The 21,897-nt window shown below is 44.7% G+C and overlaps 1 protein-coding gene across 7 annotated transcripts in view; it reads left to right on the top strand.

Annotated features, from left to right (window-relative positions):
- rai1 (retinoic acid induced 1) overlaps positions 1-21,897 on the top strand; it is a 102,572-nt gene that overhangs the window by 59,719 nt on the left and 20,956 nt on the right. For 5 of the 7 annotated variants that reach the window (XM_073060998.1, XM_073061000.1, XM_073061002.1 and 2 more), the window contains 2 exons: positions 7,832-7,939; positions 9,512-14,844. In XM_073060998.1, coding sequence (XP_072917099.1) covers positions 9,538-14,844 — 5,307 coding nt within the window. In that variant the 5' untranslated portion in view covers positions 7,832-7,939; positions 9,512-9,537. Of the gene's footprint in view, positions 1-7,831; positions 7,986-9,511; positions 14,845-21,897 lie in introns of all 7 variants that reach the window. The other 2 variants (XM_073061003.1, XM_073061004.1) reach the window with 2 other exon arrangements.

Below are 21,897 nucleotides of genomic sequence, written 5' to 3' on the forward strand. Positions count from 1 at the left end.
ATCTGCCCTTCTCAAAGCCATGTTGACTGTCCCTGATCAGACCATGATTCTCTAAATGCCCGTGGATCCTATCTCTAAGAATCTTTTCCAACAGCTTTCCAACCACAGATATAAGGCTCACTGGTCTATAATTACCCAGACTATCCCTACTACCTTTTTTAAACAAGGGGACAACATTCGCCTCCCTCCAATCCTCCGGTACCATTCCCGTGGACAGTGAGGACATAACGATCCTAGCCAGAGGCTCAGCAATCTCTTCCCTCGCCTCGTGGAGCAGCCTGGGGAATATTCCGTCAGGCCCCGGGGACTTATCCGTCCTAATGTGTTTCAACAACTCCAACACCTCCTCTCCCTTAATATCAACATGCTCCAGAACATCAACCTCACTCATATTGTCCTCACCGTCATCAAGTTCCCTCTCAGTGGTGAATACCAAAGAGAAGTATTCATTGAGGGCCTTGCTCACTTCCACAGCCTCCAGGTGCATCTTCCCACCTTTATCTCTAATTGGTCCTACCTTCACTCCTGTCATCCTTTTGTTCTTCACATAATTGAAGAACGCCTTGGGGTTTTCCTTTACCCTACTCGACCACATGTCCATAGTACATTTCCCTGCAAAAACATCATCCCAATTCACACCCTAGCCTTATAGCCTCATAATTTGCCCTTCCCCAATTAAAAATTTCCTGTCCTCTCTGGTTCTGTTCTTTTCCATGATAATGCTAATGGCCAGGGAGCGGTGATCACTGTCCCCCAGATGCTCACCCACTGAGAAATCTGTGACCTGACCTGGTTCGTTATCTAATAATATATCTAGTATGGCATTCCCCTTAGTCGGCCTGTCAACATACTGTGACAGGAATCTGTCCTGGATTCACTTCACAAACTTTGCCCTGTCTAAACCATTGGAACTAATCAGATGCCAATATTGATTGTTACCCTGTTATTTTTGCATCTTTCCAAAATCTGCCTCCCAATCTGCTCCTTGGTATCTCTGCTGCTACCAGGGGCTATAGAATACTCCCAATAGAGTAACTGTTCCACTTGGCATGATTAACTTATTATTTAATTATTTATGGTTTTATATTGCTATATTTCTTCACTATTCTTGGTTGGTGCGGCTGTAACGAAACCCAGTTTCCCTCGGGATCAATAAAGTATGTCTGTCTGTCTGTCTGTCTGTTCTGTTCCTGACTTCCACCCATACTGACTCAAAAGAGGATCCTGCTACATTACCCACCCTTTCTGTAGCTGTAATAGTATCCCTGACCAGTAATGCCACCCCTCCTCCCCTTTTCCCGCCCTCTCTGTCCCTTTTAAAACACTGAAATCCAGAAATATTGAGAATCCATTCCTGTCCTGGTGCCAGCCAAGTCTCTGTAATGGCCACTACATCATGATTCCACGTATGCATCCAAGCTCTCAGTTCATCACCTTTGTTCCTGACGCTTCTTGCATTGAAGTACACGCACTTTAGCCTTTCTACCTTACTACCTTTACACCCTTTATTCTGCTTCTCTTTCCTCAAAGCCTCTCTATATGTTAGATCTGGCTTTACTCCATTCACTTCTTTCACTGCTCTATCACTCCAGGTCCCATCCCCCTTGCAAATTAGTTTAAACCCTCCCGAGCCATGCTAGCAAACCTACCTGTTTGAAGAGGTCCATGCAAGATCTCAGATTCTTGCTCATGAACAGCATTGCAGATGTTTGATTTGTTGTCGCATGAACAGAGTTCCAATACACAGAAAGGAAATGTACTACAGAGAAACGTTCTCCTTGTCCGTAGCTTTAATGGATGACTTGAATGTTTGGATAAACTTTTCAGCTAACCCATTCGTTGCTGGGTGGTGAGGAGCTGACTTGAAATGTTTGATGACATTCTTCTTCATGAATAGTCTGAACTCTTCTGATGTGTATTGTGGTCCGTTGTCACTCACAATTTGTTCTGGTAAGCCGTTTCTGGTGAAGATGGTCCTCAGGGACAGTCATTTCTGAGGTGATTGACTTCATTGGTATGACCTCTAGCCAGTTCAAATGAGCATCCACAGCAATCAGAAATGTGGAAATCCATGAATGGCCCAGAAAAGTCGATATGTACTCTTCACCACGATGAAGACAGCCACTGCCATTGGTGTAATAGTGTTTGTGGGGGTGCATTTTAAACTTTTTGACATCCCAAGGAGCTTTCGGTTAAGTCTTCAAACTGTCTATCCCCGGCCACCACATGTAGCTCTGGGCGAGACTCTTCATCTTGACCAAACCCAGGTGTCCTGTGTCCTTCATACAGATTCTCTAACACTCTGGTGTGCAGTTTAGAGAGAACCAAAACACGAGATCCACACATAAGAGTTCTTTGACATAGAGACAGTTGGTCTCATCTCACTGAGAACTCGGTTACCTTGAGCTGGCCATCCTTGCATGGTGATTTCCTAGACTATTGACTATGTTGAGCCACTCCTTGTTTCCCTTTTGTATTTAAGAATTTGTCACCAGCAACTAGCCCACCAGTGCTGTGTGAAACACTTCTGCTAGGTCACAATATGAAGACTTTTCTCCTTCAGCTCACAACAGTGGAAGACGTGACAAACCGATCTGTCAGTAGCATGAACTTTTTTCCATAGAGATAGTGGTGGAATTTCTTTATTCCTCAGACTAGACTAAGGGCCTCTCGGTCAATCTGTGCATAGTTACATTCTGTGCTTGTCAGTGATCTTGAAGCAAACACAATCGGGCATTCAGATCCATCTTTCATAGTGTGTGACAGAACCCCTCTAATGCCATAAGGGGATTCATCATACACCAGTCTGATGGGCCATGATGGGTGAATAGTTCATCGGATGTTATTAGTCTCTTTGTTTCCTTGAATGCTCTTTCGCATCTTTCTGACCATTCCCACTTTGCTCCTGTCTGCAACAGTGTGTTCAGCAGTACTGTAGCAATGTTTGTGAGAAGCTGCTGGTAGTAGTTTACAAGGCCCAAGTATGCCCTGAGTTGTGACACATTTTCCAGTTTTGATGCCTGTAGCACTGCTTTAATCTTCTCTTGTGACATATGTAAGCCATGCTTGTCAATGGCATGTCCACAGTATGAGATTACATTCTGGTAAAAATCACGTTTCTCTCTCTTTGCACGCAGACCACACTCACTCAGCCTGGTAAGCACTTTACTAAGGCTCTGAGGGTGCTCTTCATCATTTTTTCCAGTCACGATGATGTCATCAAGGTAACATTGTGTTCCTGGGGTATCTTGGAGCTCATGGTCTATTGCTCTTTGCCAGATTGCTGGAGCAGATGCAACGCCAAAGACAAGATGATTTGTGGTGGAACAGCACCCCGTGAGTGTTGACTGTGTAGGAACTTCCTGCTTGACTCCTCAGTCTCCATTTGCAGACAGGCTTGTGACAAATCTATCTCTGCTCACTTGCCAAAGATACAAAAATGTCTTCTATTTGTGACAGGGGATTTTGCACAGAATGCAGCACTGGGTTGATGCTCACTTTGAAAGCTCCACACGTGCAAGTGGCTCCTGGTCTTCCCTTTCTTGATCACTGGGACAATGGATGTGGCCCAATTGCTCCACTCAACCTTGGAGAGAATTCCAGAGGAAGTTCAGCATCCACTTTAGGATGTAGTGTGTCAGGCACTGGATGCACTGTTTGGAATCTTGGTGTTACTGCTTCATTCAGTTCAATTCTGGCCTCATCCCTTTGAGTTTTCCAATCCCCTTCTCAAACACCTTCTCATTAGCACCAAGCAGCTGTGACAGTCTCTGGTCAGTGCTGCCATTTGGGCTGCAGTTGCCTGCTGATGACACATTGTGAGCTTTGATGGTGTGCCAGTCTAGTTGGAATTTCCTCAATCATTCACATCTGAAAGGTGCTGGCCCTCCACTTTCAACACGTAAAGCTCCAACTGTTGTCACATTCACTTTCAGTTTGCCTTTGAGAAACACTTCTTCACCAGTGTAGGTCTTTAGTATCACTGAGTTATTTTCTAATGGCAGCTTAGAAAGCAGTCTGCTGTGGTCAGTCTCTGAAATTATATTCAAAGCTGACCCTGTATCTAACTCCATTCTCAGTTTCCACCAGACTCATCTATTGTGATCCATGTGATTTTGCGATCTGCTTCAGTAATGCCTTGCAGTTCTAGGCATGACAGCTCACCTTTGTCAGACTCTGTTTTGTCTGGTTCTCTTTCACGTTTGGTCACTTTACACATTTGCTTAGTTTTGTGGTTTTCGTTCAGTGTGGTTTTCTCTTTAGTCATGGAGAGTCTTGCACACTCTCTCTATGTGACCTTGTCTGTGACACTTCCTGCAAACTTTTTCTTTGAACCAACAGTCATTTGCATCATGGGAGGATTTGTCACATCAGTAACATTTTTGACTTCTTTCACTATTCAGGGACATTTTGTGCAGTTCACATTCTAAACTCTTTTCTGAAGTTCTGCATATTTTGCTGCAGTCTCTCATGATATTACAATGGTCAGTGCCCATTCTAAGGTTAGGTCTCTTTCTGATAGTAGCCTCTTTTGATTGCTTTGACTATGCATGCCACAATAAGCCTGTCCCTACGTGCATTAGAAAGTCCATCTCTAGAGTCACGGTATTGGGAAATTTTGCACAGTTCTGCAATGTATTCAGAAATACTTTCATCCTTTGACTGGTTCCTTTTGTGAAATCTAAATATCTCAGTTACTAATAATGGTTTGGGGCTCAAGAGATTTTATAAAATTGTGACAATTTCATCAAATATTTTGCTTGCTGGCATTTCGGGAGTTGCTAGATTGTGTAAAAACTTGTAGGTTTTAGCACCCATTAAGCTAAGACCCGTGGAGACTTACCTTTCCTCATCCATGTTGTTCGATTTACAATACAGTTCAACCCTCTCGATATACAACTCCCAGTCTTCATTAGTGCTATCAAATCTTTCAACTTCCCTGACTAAAGCCATTGTCATGTTATTTTCACTTTAACTTTGCTAGTTGGGCGTCTTTCACTGTGTACCATGCAGTTACTCACCTGTCCTTTTGTTAGGGTCCATGACTGTCTACTCCATTCTGTTTAACTCTTTCTTTCGCTGTCTCACCTGTTATCGTCCTGTAACTGTCGGTGCATTTGGTGATATTCTCTGACATTCAGGTTCATACTCGTTGTGTCTTTGCAACTACATATCAATTAAATAAAAGCACGTATGCGGGAGATAGATTTAATTGGTGTATTCACATTGCAGCGAGAGAGCAGTTCAATGCGCATGCGTAGACAACAAATCAATACGCAAAGGTAGGTTATCAGTCCATACACAGTGCTAAAGGGAGTCATTGCTCTAAAAGACGTAATAGTTCTAAACAACACACACAAAATGCTGGTGGAACACAGCAGGCTAGGCAGCATCTATAAGGAGAAGCACTGTCGATGTTTCGGGCTGAGACCCTTTGTCAGGACTAACTGAAAGGAGAGATACTAAGAGATTTGAAAGTAGTGGGGGAGGGGGAAATGCGAAATGATAAGAGTAGACCAGAGGGGGTGGGATGAAACTAAGAGCTGGAAAGGTGATTGGCGAAAGTGATACAGAGCTGGAGAAGGGAAAGGATCATGAGACAGGAGGCCTCGGGAGAAAGAAAGGAGGGGGAGCACCAGAGGGAGATGGAGAACAGGCAGGGTGATGGGCAGAGAGAGAGGAAAAACACAAACAACTAAATATGTCAGGGATGGGGTAAAAAGGGGAGGAGGGGCATTAATGGAAGTTAGAGAAGTCAATGTTCATGCCATCAGGTTGGAGTCTACCCAGCCGGTGTATAAGGTGTTGTTCCTCCAACCTGAGTGTGGCTTCATCTTGAGAGTAGAGGAGGCCATGGATAGACATATCAGAATGGGAATGGGATGTGGAATTAAAATGTGTGGCCATTGGGAGATCCTGCTTTCTCTGGCGGACCAAGCGTAGGTGTTCAGCGAAATGGTCTCCCAGTCTGCGTCGGGTCTCACTAATATATAAAAGGCCACACCGGGAGCACCGGACGCAGTATACCACACCAGCCGACTCACAGGTGAAGTGTCGCCTCACCTGGAAGGACTGTCTGGGGCCCTGAATGGTGGTGAGGGAGGAAGTGTAAGGGCAGGTGTAGCACTTGTTCTGCTTACAAGGATAAGTGCCAGGAGGGAGATTAGTGGGAAGGGATGGGGGGGGGAAACGAATGGACAAGGGAGTCGCGTAGGGAGCAATCCCTGCGGAAAGCAGAAGGGGGGGGGAGGGAAAGATGTGCTTGGTAGTGGGATCCCATTGGAGGTGGCGGAAGTTACGGAGAATTATACGTTGGACCTGGAGGCTGGTGGGGTAGTAGGTGAGGACAAGGGGAACCCTATCCCGAGTGGGGTGGCGGGCGGATGGGGTGAGGGCAGATGTGCGGGAAATGGGAGAGATGCGTTTGAGAGCAGAGCTGATGGTGGAAGAAGGGAAGCCCCTTTGTTTAAAAAAGGAAGACATCTCCTTCATCCTGGACCGAAAAGCCTCATCCTGAGAGCAGATGCGGCGGAGACGGAGGAATTGTGAGAAGGGGATAGCATTTTTGCAAGAGACAGGGTGGGAAGAGGAATAGTCCAGGTAGCATAGTTCTAAACATTACAGCTACCAAGCTGTTGTTGGTGAAGAACATTCAAGTTCTCCAATATAAATTCTGTATCCTTTGCTTTTTTTTCTAAATGTATAGAGTTTGCATTGAGAAATGGGAAAATGGTAGATATTATCAGAAGGACTTTCTTTGCTTGTATTTGATCTGGGACTTCATGGCTTTTTGATTCAACAATGGGGGCTCCCAGGGACAATGACTGTGCACCAACATTGCTGTATCCCTGCTGTTGACACGCACCATGTGCAGGGATAGGACCAGTTGTCAGGGTGGTCTGATTATTTGATTTTTCACATTGGCCTCTGGCTAGATACTTCTGTTTCATTTCATCAAGGAGGTTTTTGCTGGATCAACCAACCTGTCGGCATCACTGGTTTTGTTGAATAGAAAGTTTGAGTTTACAATGGGTGCCCAATTCATTTTATTCCTCTTGTGCTTTATCGTAATATTTGCTAAGACTGAATGAAAGCAGCCATTCAGGGACTAGATAACATTCCAGCACATTCTACACCACATGGGAGGCCAATGGAGGAACGTGTAGGGAGGAGAGATTGGTTTTTGGGGTTTTTAATTTATGTTTTAGCTTGTTTGGCACAACATTGTGGGCTGAAGAGCCTGTTCCTGTGCTGTACTGTTCTGTGTTCTGTCTCTTCCAAAAGTTGCCCTTATTGCTTTTGTGCATTGCAGCATCAGCTGAGTCTCTGGCCAGAGATATGATTTAGTAACCTTCTGGCACATAGGTGAGAGTGCTAACTATTTAGTCACTGTTATTTTGCGTAATTTTTGGTGCCTTGCTATCTTCAGCCATGACAAGAGCCCTAAGTGTTCCAGGCAATTCTACCTCTCTCCTCCTCTTTATGTCTCTTTTACAGCACGCCTACTTAAGCCGATAGTTACCTGTCATGACATCCCAGGGAGCTTGGTATCTATTTTATGCCTGATTAGGCTCCTATGAAGGAAATCTTTCAGCTTTTATGGTACCATATAAATGCAAGTTTCAGCCCTGAATGAGACTGACAAGAAACTTGCATTTACAACCAATGAATGTTTTTAGTGAGACACAGTCACGGTTGTAATGCACAAAAAATTTCCACAATCAGCAAAGTGTAAATGACCAGATAATCTGTTTTTAGTGAGGAGTGGGGCATAGATATCAGCTAGGACATCAGCAACAACCCCTGCTAGACTTTCAATTTGTGTTCACAGGAGACCAGACAGAGGCTCAACTGATATCTCGACCAAACCCTCCCTTGGTATCACGCTGCAGCAAGAGTCTTGAATTTGCGTTAAAATCTATGGCGTGGGACTTCGGAGGTGAGCACAATCCACATACCCACCGGTGACAGCTCCAGGCATCCTTGTAAGTTGTTGACCTTGGAGCAGTTGCACATACCACAAGCACCTTTTCTTGCCCTGAACTCTTGTATCCCCAGAGAGGCGAGCAGATGAGGAGAATCTCCCAGTGATTCAGCAGAGGGTACATCCCTGACTGGAACCATTACTGTGTTGAGCTTGCTGGACCCTGACTGGAGTATTTGATGCTGACACTGTTCCAGCACCTCCGATTTTTCTCACAGCTCACAAATCCCTTAATCCCTTAATTCTGATCAATATTATATGAAAAAAGATCATATGATCTAAAACAATAAAAGCAAATTGTCCTTCAAAACAGCTCTAAATTTCTATCCTGTGACGGGGGCGTTGGAGTGCTTCAGTGTCTGGTTGGTTCTCACTGTCAGCACGCTCCATCTCTCTGGGTGCACACACTAATATACACTGGAAAGATTAAAATGCTAATGACGAACACGAGCAGCTGCACAGTAACACAGCAGTGAATGGAGCGATGCACCCCTGATATCAGGTTTCAAGGAATCTGACAAATTCGGGCACAGACAAATTGTGATATTTTAACATCTGGGATCAGCAATCATATTGTAATAGAAATCAGGCCTGCTATCTTTGTAAGAGGTGCAAAAGACGTGTCTCCTTCAGTGACAGATACAGGTATTATTTGTGTCTGTAGGGAGAGTCTGCTCATTAATAGATATTACTGCAGTTTGCCAGACCGGTGTGTAAACTGTGAAGAAGAGTGAAGACTGCATGAGCACTGTACTGGTAGAGTGCATGACAAAGGCTGCTGGCTATGGTATATATTATACACAGCTTTCAATGTGCATTGCAGAGAACAACAGAGGCTGTAGGGCCTAGAAAAGGAGAGGAGCTGTAGGTGACTGTGCATGTTGTACAGAATAGGAGAGAATGCAGGTGCCTGTGTTTCTCTACAGAATAGCATGCCCTGGCAGTATCTGCTGCAGTTGCATATCGGAAACTGTTGATGGCTGTGTATATCATACGGTATAGCGGAGACAGTAGGTAACAGAGACCGGAGGCACCTGAATATTATACAGTATGGCGAGAATTGGAGGTGCCCGTAGAGATAGTGTAAGTAATTGTACCATACAGTGTAGCACGGGCTGTCAGTGTGAATGACAGAATTGCAGACACCGTACATTATTCACCATAGCAGAGACGGTGGGTTCCAGAGCACACTGTATAGAATCAGAGCTACTTGTGTTATTGTACTGAATAACAGGGACTGCAAAACCCCGTATATTTCAGAGAAGCACAGAGTCTGCAAGCTCCCTAATTCACTATGTGAAATAATGTTGGCCGGAAGTTGCAGGGTGTTTGTTGTTGAAGAGCAGGAGTTGTGAGCTATTGTTTTATAGCAAACGTTAAACTATGCAATTCTAAAGGCTGCAGTGACCTGAGAGTGAATCCAGGAGCTTTACGCTCACTGGGGCAGTACCATTTGAGGCAGAATGTGTCTGTTGTTTGATTATTGCTGAGGCTCCCATGTCTGATTCTGCTCTTGTCTGTTCACAGGGCTCAGTAGGGCAAAGTGAGAAGACATGCAGTCCTTCCGAGACCCTGGGGGCTTCCAAGGTGCCCAGCAAAACTTCCAACAGGTACGGGCCGACTCTGCCCGCATGGACACTTACAGGCAGCAGAACTCTGTAGCCCAGACCTACGAGGCTCATCGGATCAGCTCAAAGGAGTATTACAACCAGCAAGCCTTCCAGAGTTACAGCACCAATGCCACCGGCAGTTACTTCAGTGGCACAAAACAAGTCCCTGCCCAACACCCACAGAGCAGATCTTCCAATTACCAGAGCAGTGGCTACTCCAGACAGTTTCAGAGTGAAGGGCAGCCCTCGAAGTGGGGGTCTCCGGCCTCTTCAGTCGGAGGACTGTCCCAGTACGTGCAAGACTCTTTTAAAGGTTCCGTCCCTTCGACAACCAGCGTGGCTGCCTACCCCCAGCAGCACATGACAGGCGGTGCTGCCCAGAACCCGCCAGGTCCACACACTCATTTCATTCAGCAGCCTCATCACAAGCCTGTGATGCACCAGGCCACCACCTACGTCCCCCGAGCAGCCCACTTCAACCAGGCGTTTCAGTCCTCACCCAGCACCTACCCCGCGGTCCAGGATTACAGCAATTCCTCCCGCTCCTACGAAGGCTTCGCACAAGTGCCCATAAGCTCCCGGTATGACCAGCAGGCCGGGGGCACACCAGACTATTCCACCCAAGCCAGCTATGCGTACAAAGCTGCCATTACCAAGCCCGGGGGGTTCGAGCAGAGTAAAGTGGCTCATGTCAAACAACAAAACCTTCAGTATCACAACCAGACAAAGATGCACCTTTTAAACCAGTCACCGCAAGTCTACTACCAGCCTGATGCTCCTGTGAAATCTCCAGAGCAATTCTATCAGACCTTTAGCCCAACGTCCACCCACTCTTCTGTCTCCACCGTGGTCAGATCCCCGTCTTACAGCTCCACTCCGTCTCCACTGATGCCCACCCCTGAGGCTCTGCAGTTTGCGCCCCCCTCTGAAGCAGGTTCCATAGCACCTGACCTCAAGAGCAATATTTCCCACCTGATGCCCACCGTCACCAATTCCACCAACCAGATCTCCAGCAAGAGCCAGGCTGATGCTTGCAAGGTCTTCCTCAAAGATAAAATTCCTGAGAAATTGCTGTCAGACGGAGCTTTCAGCAGCCTGGTAGCACTGAGCTCACAGGTGGAAAACATCCCCAGGACAGTCCAACAGCTCTTGCTGTCCAACACGTTGGCTCCTCACAGGAAGATAGCCAAACGGCTGCCCAAGAAGTCAGAACTGTTAAAGGAGCTGAAAAGCTCCAAGGAAAGCATGTATTCAGAAGAAGCACTATCAGCACAGACCGACCTGCAGGAGGGCGACTATTCCAGCAGCCCTGACGATCAGATGCAGAAGGGGCATTTCTTTCAGAACCACTCCGTGAATCTGGATGCCCTGAGGAAGAACCTGGACTCCATCCTGGCCTGTTCTGTAACCTCTCCCAATGAGGTGGTGGCAGAAACCAAAGCCGATGACTCGGGGCTGAGCAAGGAAAACTGTTCTGCTTCTTCAGGCTTGTCCACGCTGGTGGCAGATGGGCAACCAAGCCTTTTTGGGAAAGACGACACAAAGGCCTCCAGTGTCATTATTCTCAAGGACTCCTTCAAGGAAAGATTGGAACCAGAACTTAAATTCAATCATCTTGACGAGGACAAAGAAAGCAAGGGCTCTCCGTTAAACTTGGATAGTGGTGATAACTTTTATGGCCATCTCACTCGGCCAAAGCATTTGGGCCAGACTCTCAGCTCAGACTGTAACGAGGGGAGAGTTAAGGGTGACTACTCAATGATGACAAAGGGGTTTGGTGATAGTTGTAGTGAATCTCAGTTTCTCCCCAATAGAATGGACAGCACTAACCTCTTACAGCCGTTGGCAGGAGATTACAAAGATAATTTGGTTTCCTCTCTGTCTGGCAGTAACCATCAGTACTGCTCCTCGCTGATATCAAGTGCCTCACAGGATCTGGAAAAGCTGAATCTTTTGGACTTGCCTGATAAGAGAGGGAAGGAGCAGTCAGAGGAGTGGGAGGAATTGGAGGCTGTTACTCCTGAGTGTGACCTTCAGAAGCAGTTCCTCCAGAAAGTACATGTCAGCTCCAAAGAGCAGAGTCCTTTTCAGGCAGACTTGACCCATGCAGGGTTCACCCAAGCTTTGGAAGGGATGAAGGAAGCTGACGAGAGAGACTCTAAGGACATCGATAGCAGGAATTCTGAACTGAGACTTCTGGCCCCAGAACAGGAGCCACCAAAGACTGACCTGGCAGATGATAAGGAGACAGCAACAGAACCAGATGATTCCATGGTCCCACAAGATCAGGCCACTGCTTTATCTGAGAGAAAATCTGTTATCTGTGATACCTCTCCCACGCGAGCTGCTGCCAAAGAGATTGTTCCTTCACACACACAGGGGAACAGTGGCGTAACAGAGGGCAAACCAAGTGCGGCAGAGAGCAGTGAGGACAAAGTGGGTCTGAGTGCTGGTCCCCGCCTGCTGGGGCCCTCTGTTATTCATGTGGGACCAGCCATACTGGCAGAGTCAAAGGTTGACCAGGAGGAGACCTCAGGAGCTGAGGGCTTCCCAGATCACCTGACAGAAGATGCCTTGGAGCCCAAGGCAGCAGAGACAACTGAGCTGCCGGCACTCTCCTCTGATCTAATCAACTCAGCGTTAACTGAAATAGAAAATGGTCCCACCAAGGTGTCGGGAAGCAGAGGTGGCCGAGTCCGGAGACTCTCGTCAAGAGTGGCACAAGGAACTGGGCCGAGGGGCAAAGAGCATTCGCTGTCACAGCAAGAAGACAACCTCCAGCATCTAAAGATAGTACCTACCAAACCGAGGTGTTTGGGGCCCCTGAGAGATCGAGCTAAAGGCAAAACCCTGCAGGAGGGGAGTGCTGCCACTGAGGCAGTCGTGAATGTGCCCACCCGAATGTGTACCCGATCCTCCAGTGCCCTGCTTGACACAGAACTGAGCCTCCAGTCGCGGGCTCTTCTGAGAAGGAAGATGGGCTCTCAGAGAGAAGATGGGTCAAGGGAGCTAAGCTCCAGGCAGCGGTCACCCTTGGATTCAGACAAGTGTCTGATCCACAGGCAAGGTCTCAGTGCAGGTGTCCGAGCACACCTCGCCCCCTCGGTGGCCCAGGGTCGGCCCAGCTGCACTGGCCACCCTGATCAACAGCTGAAGGGTCGCGACCTCTTGAGCCAGGAGCCCAATTCCTATAAATCTGTTGTGCTAAGGGCCAGGACAAGGGCGCAGGGAATGATAATGCACAAAGATGTGAAACAGCGAAAGAATTGCGATCTCACTGCCAGCCGATGTTTCACTACCAGAAATAACTCATTGATGGCAAAGCCTCAAAAACAGTTAACTGCCAGGCAAGAGACACCAGACTACATTGAAGGGGAGATTGCGGCTGAAAAGTTAAAGGCACGAAACTCGGCTTCAAGGCTAGAGGGAGTAGAGGAGCAAAAATTTCCCCTATCACATCCTTTGAAACGAAAAGGTTATTGCACTTTTCCATTAATCCCGGCCAAAAGGCAACACCAGATGTTAAAAGCGACTGATATCAGGACAGAGAAACAGAAACAATCACCTGGTCCTTCATCAGACACTAATCTAGGCAACACAGAGGAACCCCTTCAAGGTACCAGCTGCAAGGGGCTTTCAGAGCACGCCAACAGCAAGGAACCCTCCCAACCTGACCCAAGCTGCCACTCGGGGATTTCTCTCAAGACCCCACCGAAGACCAAAATTCTCCCTCCCCGAAAAGGCAGGGGCCTCAAATTAGAAGCCATTGTGCAGAAGATCACTTCTCCAAACTCCAAGTCATTCGCCTGTAGCAACTATTCCGATAGCAATGCACCCTGCCTGACCCTGGATGAGATCCTCTCCCTGAAGGAAGAGAAATTGAATGAAAACGCCAGCAGTGAGACATTGTCCGAACAGAACAAACTGATGGCCAAAGATGCTGCTCCAAAGCTTGCCCTGATGGATCTAAGTAAAAAATGCCTTATCCCTTCCAAAAGACTCAAAGAGGACAATGAAATCAAGACACAGGAAAAGAGTTGTCCCCGTGCGATGACTGATGTGAAGGTGACAGCAGAGCCAGAAGTCACAGAGCTGGGAGACCAGAACACTGCAGGGGAGAAAGAGGAGGAGGTCACCACTGTTCCTGACAATTCTCCTCAGCTCTCTTCCACCTTCTCAGTTTTGGCTCCCATTTTGGATCCAGGCACAGCAACAGAGGGGGAGAGTGGTCAGGACACTGTGGAGACGAAAAGGCATACTCCTCCCAAATGTTGCCTCTCTCCTGCAAAGAGACACAGTCAGCTGTCGGGGAGTAAGGTCAAACAGACCAAGGGTAGTTGCAAAGTGAAAAGGCCAGGCGGCCGAGGCGGCAGGAGGAGGAGGAAACACCTCAAAGAGAGCAAGATCACAAAAACTGCCCACAGGCGCAAGAAGCAGATGAAGAGAAGGAATCTCCCATTGGTGGACAGCAAGGAGCCCGTAATACGCCTGAAGTATGTATCATACAAGATGCCAAGAGCAAGTAACAAAACTCTGGCTTTTTCCCCTTACATACGTGTAGAGAAGAATAACGTGGTTTCGTCCTTCTGCACCATTATCAACACATTGTCAGAGGAACAATCCAGCATCCAGAAGATGAAGAAGAGGTCTACGGCTTCACAGGCCCCTATGTCGATGAGCAAGACGCTACCAACATCTTCAGCAATGTTACCGGGTCCAGTGGTGTTGGATTCCACCAAGCAGGGTTATCTGCTCTGCTGTTTATGTGGAAGAGCCAAAAATCACAAGGAACTTGGAGACTTGTTTGGACCCTATTACCCAGAGGACTACATCCCACCACTGACAAAGAACCAACACGTTCGGGGAAAATTTGAGATCAAAATTGGTGTTAAGGAAACACCCAGTAGGCTGTCTGCTGAGCCCAAAGTGGTGGACTCGGAGAATGAGAGCATGGCCAGTAACAAGGAGAAGGCAGTTGAGGTGGAAGATCAGGGTCCACTTCGGACCAGCTCAAGAGAGAAGTGCAAGAAGTTGAGCTGCTACTGCTGTGAGAAGACGACGGAAGACTCAGAGCTAAAGAAGGCAAGGAGGAGAGTGGGTGTGGAGGAAGAGCCACAGCCTCTGGAGCTGCCTCTCGACCCACAGGAGCGCTGGCTGCACGGGGCCTGTGCGGTGTGGACCAGCGGCATCTACCTGGCAGCCGGGAAGCTGTACGGTCTGCAGGAAGCAGTGGAAATGGCCAGTGAGATGGTGAGGGAATAAACCAGCTGCACTGGTTGCAGCCTGGCAGAAATTACATACACAAAATAACTCAAAGTGCAATACCCAGTGGGTTGTACTGAGAGAGGGGATAGGGTTTACTGTACCTAACGCCATGGATCAGTGTGCTGCCTGACCTGCCAGTTGTTCCCAGCTTCTTGTGTGTCCCAGAGATTAGTGCATGAAATATTCTTTATTTGCAGACCCCCATTGAATTCTTTCACTATCCGATTTTGAGGAAGTGGACTTCCAGGCTCTTACATTGTCAGCTCCCTGCTTGGAACGATGGGTGAAAATGTGCAGTATTGGGAGGGTTGTTAGAAGGTTGGAACACTGTCTCAGCCTATTCTCTGGTCAAACTCTGCACTGAGCACACAACTACACAGCAGAATGGTTAGAGCACCAAAGGCCTTTCAGATCATTGAGTGTTTGCTGGTTCTATGTAGGATCCAATATCCAATTAGTCCTGTTCCTCTAACCCTCCCCAGATCCATTACAGGAGTGAGAGTACAGCACCGAAACTGGCCCTTTGCCCACTGTATTCTTGCTAGCCATCATACCCACCTACACTCATCCTATTTCCCAGTGCTTGGCCATAAGACATAGGAGCAGAATTAGGCCATTCAGCCCATTGAATCTGCTCCGCTATTCCATTATGGCTGATCTCAGATCCCACTCAACCCCATACACCTGCCTTCTCACCATATCCTTGATACCCTGACTCCACAGCTCTCTGTGGCAGACCATTTCACAGATACACTACTCTCTGGCTAAAACAATTCCTCCTTATCTCTGTACAAAATGGTCACACCTCAATTTTGAGGCTGTGCCCCCTAGTTCTGGATAAACCCCCATAGAAAACATCCTCTCCACATCAACCATTCAACATTCAGTAAGTTTCAATGAAATCCCCCTGCATTCTTCTAAATTCCAGTGAGTACAGGTCTAAAGCTGCCAAACGCTCTTCATATGTTAACCTCTTCATTTCCAGAATCATCCTTGTGAACCTCCTCTGGACTCTGTCCAATGACAGCACATCCTTTCTGAAATATGGGGACCAAAACTGTTGACAATACTCCAAGTGTGGCCTGACCAGCATCTTATAAAGGCTCAGCATTATCTCCATGCTTTTATATTCTATTCCCCTTGAAATTAATGCCAACATTGTGTTTTCCTTCTTTACCACAGACTGTAAATTAACCTGTAAATTAACCTTCTGGGAGTCTTGCATGAGGACTCCCAAGTCCCTCTGCACCTCTGATGTTTGAAACTTCTCCCATTTAGATAATAGTCCGCACTATTGTTCCTTTTACCAAATGCATTATCATACATTTCCCAACACTGTATTGCATCTGCCACTTTTCTGCCCATTCTTCCAATTTGTCTAAGTCCTTCTGCAATTGCATTGCTTCCTCAGTACTATCTGCCCCTTCACCTATCTTTGTATCATATAACCATATAACAATTACAGAACGGAAACAGGCAATCTCCGCCCTTCTAGTCCATGCCGAATGCTTATGCTCACCTAGTCCCACCGACCTGCACTCAGCCCATAACCCTCCATTCCTTTCCTGTCCATATACCTATCCAATTTTACTTTAAGTGACAATATCGAACCTGCCTCTACCACTTCTACTGGAAGCTCATTCTACAGAGTTACCACTTTCTGAGTAAAGAAGTTCCCCCTCGAGTTATCCCTAAACTTTTGCCCCTTAACTCTCAACTCATGTCCTCTTGTTTGAATCTCCCCTACTCTCAATGGAAAAAGCTTATCCACGTCAACTTTATCTATCCCCCTGATAATTTTAAATACCTCTATCAAGTCCCGCCTCAACCTTCTACGCTCCAAAGAATAAAAACCTAACTTGTTCAACCTTTCTCTGTAACTTAGGTGCTGAAACCCAGGTAACATTCTAGTAAATCTTCTCTGTACTCTCTCTATTTTGTTGACATCTTTCCTATAATTCGGTGACCAGAACTGTACACAATACTCCAAATTTGGCCTCACCAATGCCTTGTACAATTTTAACATTACATCCCAACTCCTATACTCAATGCTCTGATTTATAAAGGCCAGCATACTGAAAGCTTTCTTCACCACCCTATCCACATGAGATTCCACCTTCAGGAACAATGCACCATTATTCCTAGATCACTCTGTTCTACTGCATTCTTCAGTGCCCTACCATTTACCATGTATGTCCTATTTTGATTAGTCCTACCAAAATGTAGCACCTCACACTTATCAGCATTAAACTGCATCTGCCATCGTTCAGCCCACTCTTCTAACTGGCCTAAATCTCTCTGCAAGCTTTGAAAACCTACTTCATTATCCACAACGCCACCTACCTTAGTATCATCTGTATACTTACTAATCCAATTTACCACCCCATCATCCAGATCATTAATGTATACAACAAATAACATTGGACTCAGTACAGATCCCTGAGGTACACCACTAGTCACCGGCCTCTAACCTGACAAACAGTTATCCACCACTACTCTCTGGCATCTCCCATCCTGCCACCATTGAATCCATTTTACTACTTCAATATTAATACCTAACAATTGAACCTTCCTAACTAACCTTCCATGTGGAACCTTGTCAAAGGCTTTACTGAAGTCCATATAGACAACATCCACTGCTTTACCCTCATCAACTTTCCTCGTAACCTCTTCAAAAAGTTCAATAAGATTTGTCAAATATGACCTTACACGCACAAATCCATGTTGACTGTTCCTAATCAGACCCTGTCTATCCAGATAATTATATATACCATCTCTAAGAATGCTTTCCATTAATTTACCAACCACTGACGTCAAACTTACAGGCCTATAATTGCTAGGTTTACTCTCAGAACCCTTTTTAAACAATGGAACCACATGAGCAATACACCAATCCTCCAGCACCATGCCCGTTTCTAATGACATTTGAAATGTTTCTGTCAGAGCTCCTGCTATTTCTACACTAATTTCCCTCAAGGTCCTAGGGAATATCCTGTCAGGACCCGGAGATTTATCCACTTTTATATTCCTTAAAAGCGCCAGTACTTCCTCTTCTTTAATTGTCATAGTTTCCATAACTTCCCTAGTTGTTTCCCTTACCTTACACAATTCAATATCCTTCTGCTTAGTGAATACCGAAGAAAAGAAATTGTTCAAAATCTTCCCCATCTCTTTTGGCTCCACACATAGCTGTCCACTCTGATTCTCTAAGGAACCAATTTTATCCCTCACTATCCTTTTGCTATTAATATAACTGTAGAAACCCTTTGGATTTATTTTCACCTTACTTGCCAAAGCAACCTTGTATCTTCTTTTAGCTTTTCTAATTTCTTTCTTAGGATTCTTTTTACGTTCTTTATATTCCTCAAGCACCTTATTTACTCCATGCTGCCTATGTTAATTGTAGATCTCTCTCTTTTTCCGAACCAAGTTTCCAATATCCCATGGAAACCATGGCTCTCTCAAACTTTTAACCTTTCCTTTCAACCTAACAGGAACATAACGATTCTGTACCCTCAAAATTTCACCTTTAAATGACCTCCATTTCTCTATCACATCCTTCCCATAAAACAATTTGTCCCAATCCACTCCTTCTAAATCCTTCTAAATCCTCAAAGTTAACCTTTCTCCAATCAAAAATCTTAACCCTGAGTCCAGTCCTATCCTTCTCCATAATTATATTGAAACTAATCATCCGCAAACTTTGCCACAAAGCCATAAATTCAGTTGTCTAAATCATTGATAAACAATTTGAAAAATAGTGGTCCCAATACTGACCCCTGAGGAACACCTCTAGTCACTGGCAGCCAACCAGAAAAGGCCCCCTTTTATTCTCACTTGCTGCCTCCTGCTTGTCAGCCACTCCTCTATCCATGTCAGTATCTTTCCTGTAACACCATAGGATTTTATCTTGTTAAGCAGCTTCATGTGTGGCACCTTATCAAATGCCTTCTAAGCCTTGGTGATTCAGTCACTATTCCAGATAGTACTAAGATGTTGTGAGAGCCTCTCCTTACCATAGCAGACTGCATCCACCCTCTGGGTAGGTAAAGAAGCTCCTCAGATCCCTGCTAAACCTCTTGCACCTCACTTAATTCATTCCCTTCAGATATCCACCTAGCTTCCTTTTTGAACACTACAGTAGGACCTCCCTTCACCAGTGCATTCTAGACCACAGCAGGTCACCAAATGATTTTTGTAAATGTCAACCAGTGTGAGACAAAATTGCTTGGTCTAATGAGATAAAAGTGAGGCTCAGGAAAAAGAACAGTACCAGAACCCCTCACAGGTGACTATTCAAGTGTGAATGAATAGCAAAGTCTGTCTTGAAGTGCAATTTAAAGATGATTGTAAAGAAGGTGTGCAGGGGTATGGGGAAAGGAGGAATGTCCTAGCCTAGGGAGCAAATGAATTGTTGTTTTCCATCTTCAGAGGTGAAAATTCGTTCACTTGCTTCAGTACTGCACAGTTCTCAATCTAGAACTGATTATTTCAAGATTGGGAGTCAGTGCATATTTTCACTTTTTTATTTAAAAATTGTAGCAATTTTGCTTCCCACTTGTAGGGTACTAATTTACCAATCTGAATTCTGTAAGTCTTAAAGTCTGATGTTAATTCTTCAAACCAACAGCGTGTGCAAGATATTTCTCCTTTTGCTAGTTCATTAAGTCCTAACAGATTCTCAGATTCAGAATGATATATGCCTTGAAAACTCACGGTTTTGTTCCATTTCACAAAATCACAAAATGATTTACCACCAACGGAAGCCATTTGGCCTAACCAATCTGCGCCAACCAGGAACGAGCTACTGTATCATCTGTATCATTTAGGTTGTAGCACTTCAAATGTGCGCCCTTATAAATATATTTTAAATGGTTTGAGAGGTTCCACCTGTATCACTTTTTCAGACACAAGATCCCTACAACCCCTGGGTGAAAAGTTTATTCCTCATCTTTCCAATCTTTTAATCTTAAGTCAATTTTTTGAAAAAGTATATTGATACAGGAAATCTGGAGTAAAAACAATAGTTGCCAGCAGGTTTTCCATCCACATACCCAACCTCACTGCCTAAAAATAAATCCAGAATTGTACCCTTCTTGTTGGAACTTTTCTTTTTATTCATTTACAGGATGTGGGCATCGCCAGCTAAGCCAGCATTTATTGCCCATCCCTAGTTGCCCTTCAGAAGGTGGTGATGAGCTGCCTTCTTGAACCACTGCAGACCCTGAGGTGTAGGTACACCCACCGTGCTGTTAGGGTGGGAATTCCATGTTTTTAACCCAGCGACAATGAAGGAATGGCGATATGTTTCCAAGTCAGGATGGTGAGTGACTTGGAGGGGGGATTTCCAAGTGGTGGTGTTCCCAGGTATCTGCTGTTCTAGTCCTTCTAGATGGTAGTGGTTGTGGGTCTGGAATATTGGACAAGAAAGTTCTTCAAAATACAGTTTGTAGATTCCCATCCTCTGTGCTTTTTAACCAACTGTGCCTTGTTAATGTTAGAACAATTTATATTTTGCTCTTTTATTGTCCTGGTTTATTTGTTAGAACTTTGTCTTTAAAATGCGTACTTTTTCCCTTTCACTTTTTTGGAAATATTTTCTATACGCTACAACGTCATTACCTCCAGCTTGTCCACCAATCATCATTTGATGATCCTTCTGTATTTAACATCCGTCTCAGTTTTGATTATTCTTCTAATCAATATTGGCTCCCCCATTTGTTTAGTTTTAACTTTGTCTGCCCCATAAGAAAGCCCTGTTTACATGCACGTCAAGCTACCATTCCTGGTGCACTTTAATGAAAATAGAAGAGGTAGAAATATTTTATTTCAGATTTTCAGCAACAGTGATTTTTTTTGTTTGTTTGTTTGTTTCTTTCTTTTTAAATCTTTTTATTAATTTAAACAAACATAAATGAAACATGAATACAGAGAGTTTGAAAGTACATAATTAATAGGTTAAGTATACATTCATATAGATGATAATCCATATATAATAACCTCCCAAACTCATAGTAATTACAAAAAAAGGGAGTAAATAATAAGAAAAAAAATCCCCAAAAAAGAAAAGAAAAAAAACCTAACCAACATGGGCCATTGCATTATGTCAAATATACACAGTAGCGTCAATAACTCCGCACCTCCATCCAAATAGTTAAGGATAATAAAAGCAGGGTTTAGGAAAAGTCAGTTTAACTGATATGAAAATGTTGGATAAATGGTCTCCAAGTTTCTTCAAATTTAACTGAAGAATCAAAGACAACACTTCTAATTTTTTCTAAGCTCAAACAAGAGTTAGTTTGAGAAAACCACTGAAATATAGTTGGAGGATTAATTTCTTTCCAGTTCAATAGGATAGATCTTCTAGCCATTAATGTAACAAATGCAATCATCCGTCGAGCTGGGGGGGATAAACAACTATTATCCACCATTGGTAAACCGAAAATTGCAGTAATAGGATACGGTTGCAATTTGATATTCAGAACTGTTGGAATAATACCGAAAATATCTTTCCAATAATTTTGCAAACAAGGGCAAGACCAAAACATGTGGGTCAATGAAGTGACTTCAGAATGACATCTGTCACAGGTTGGATTAACATGAGAGTAAAATCGAGCAAGTTTATCCTTGGACATGTGAGCCCTATGTACAACCTTAAATTGTATTAGGGCATGTTTAGCACAAATAGAAGAAGAATTGACTAATTGTAAAATTTTCTCCCACTGCTCAGTGGGTATAAGACAATGAAGTTCTTTTTCCCATTCCTTCTTAATTTTTTCTGATACTTCTGGCTGTATTTTCATGATCATATTATAAATGGTGGCTACTAAACCCTTCTGGCAAGGATTCAGAGCTAAAAATTTTTCCGTAATGTCCATTGGACATAATTTCGGAAAAGACTAACATATTATTCAAGAAATTTCTAACTTGCAAATGTCTGAAAAAATGAGTTTTAGGTAAATTATATTTATTAGATAGCTGTTCAAAGGACATAAAACTATTATCTAAAAATAGATCACGAAAACATGTTATACCTTT

The sequence above is a fragment of the Hemitrygon akajei genome, chromosome 11 (assembly GCF_048418815.1).
Source record: "Hemitrygon akajei chromosome 11, sHemAka1.3, whole genome shotgun sequence".
Lineage (NCBI taxonomy): Eukaryota > Metazoa > Chordata > Chondrichthyes > Myliobatiformes > Dasyatidae > Hemitrygon > Hemitrygon akajei.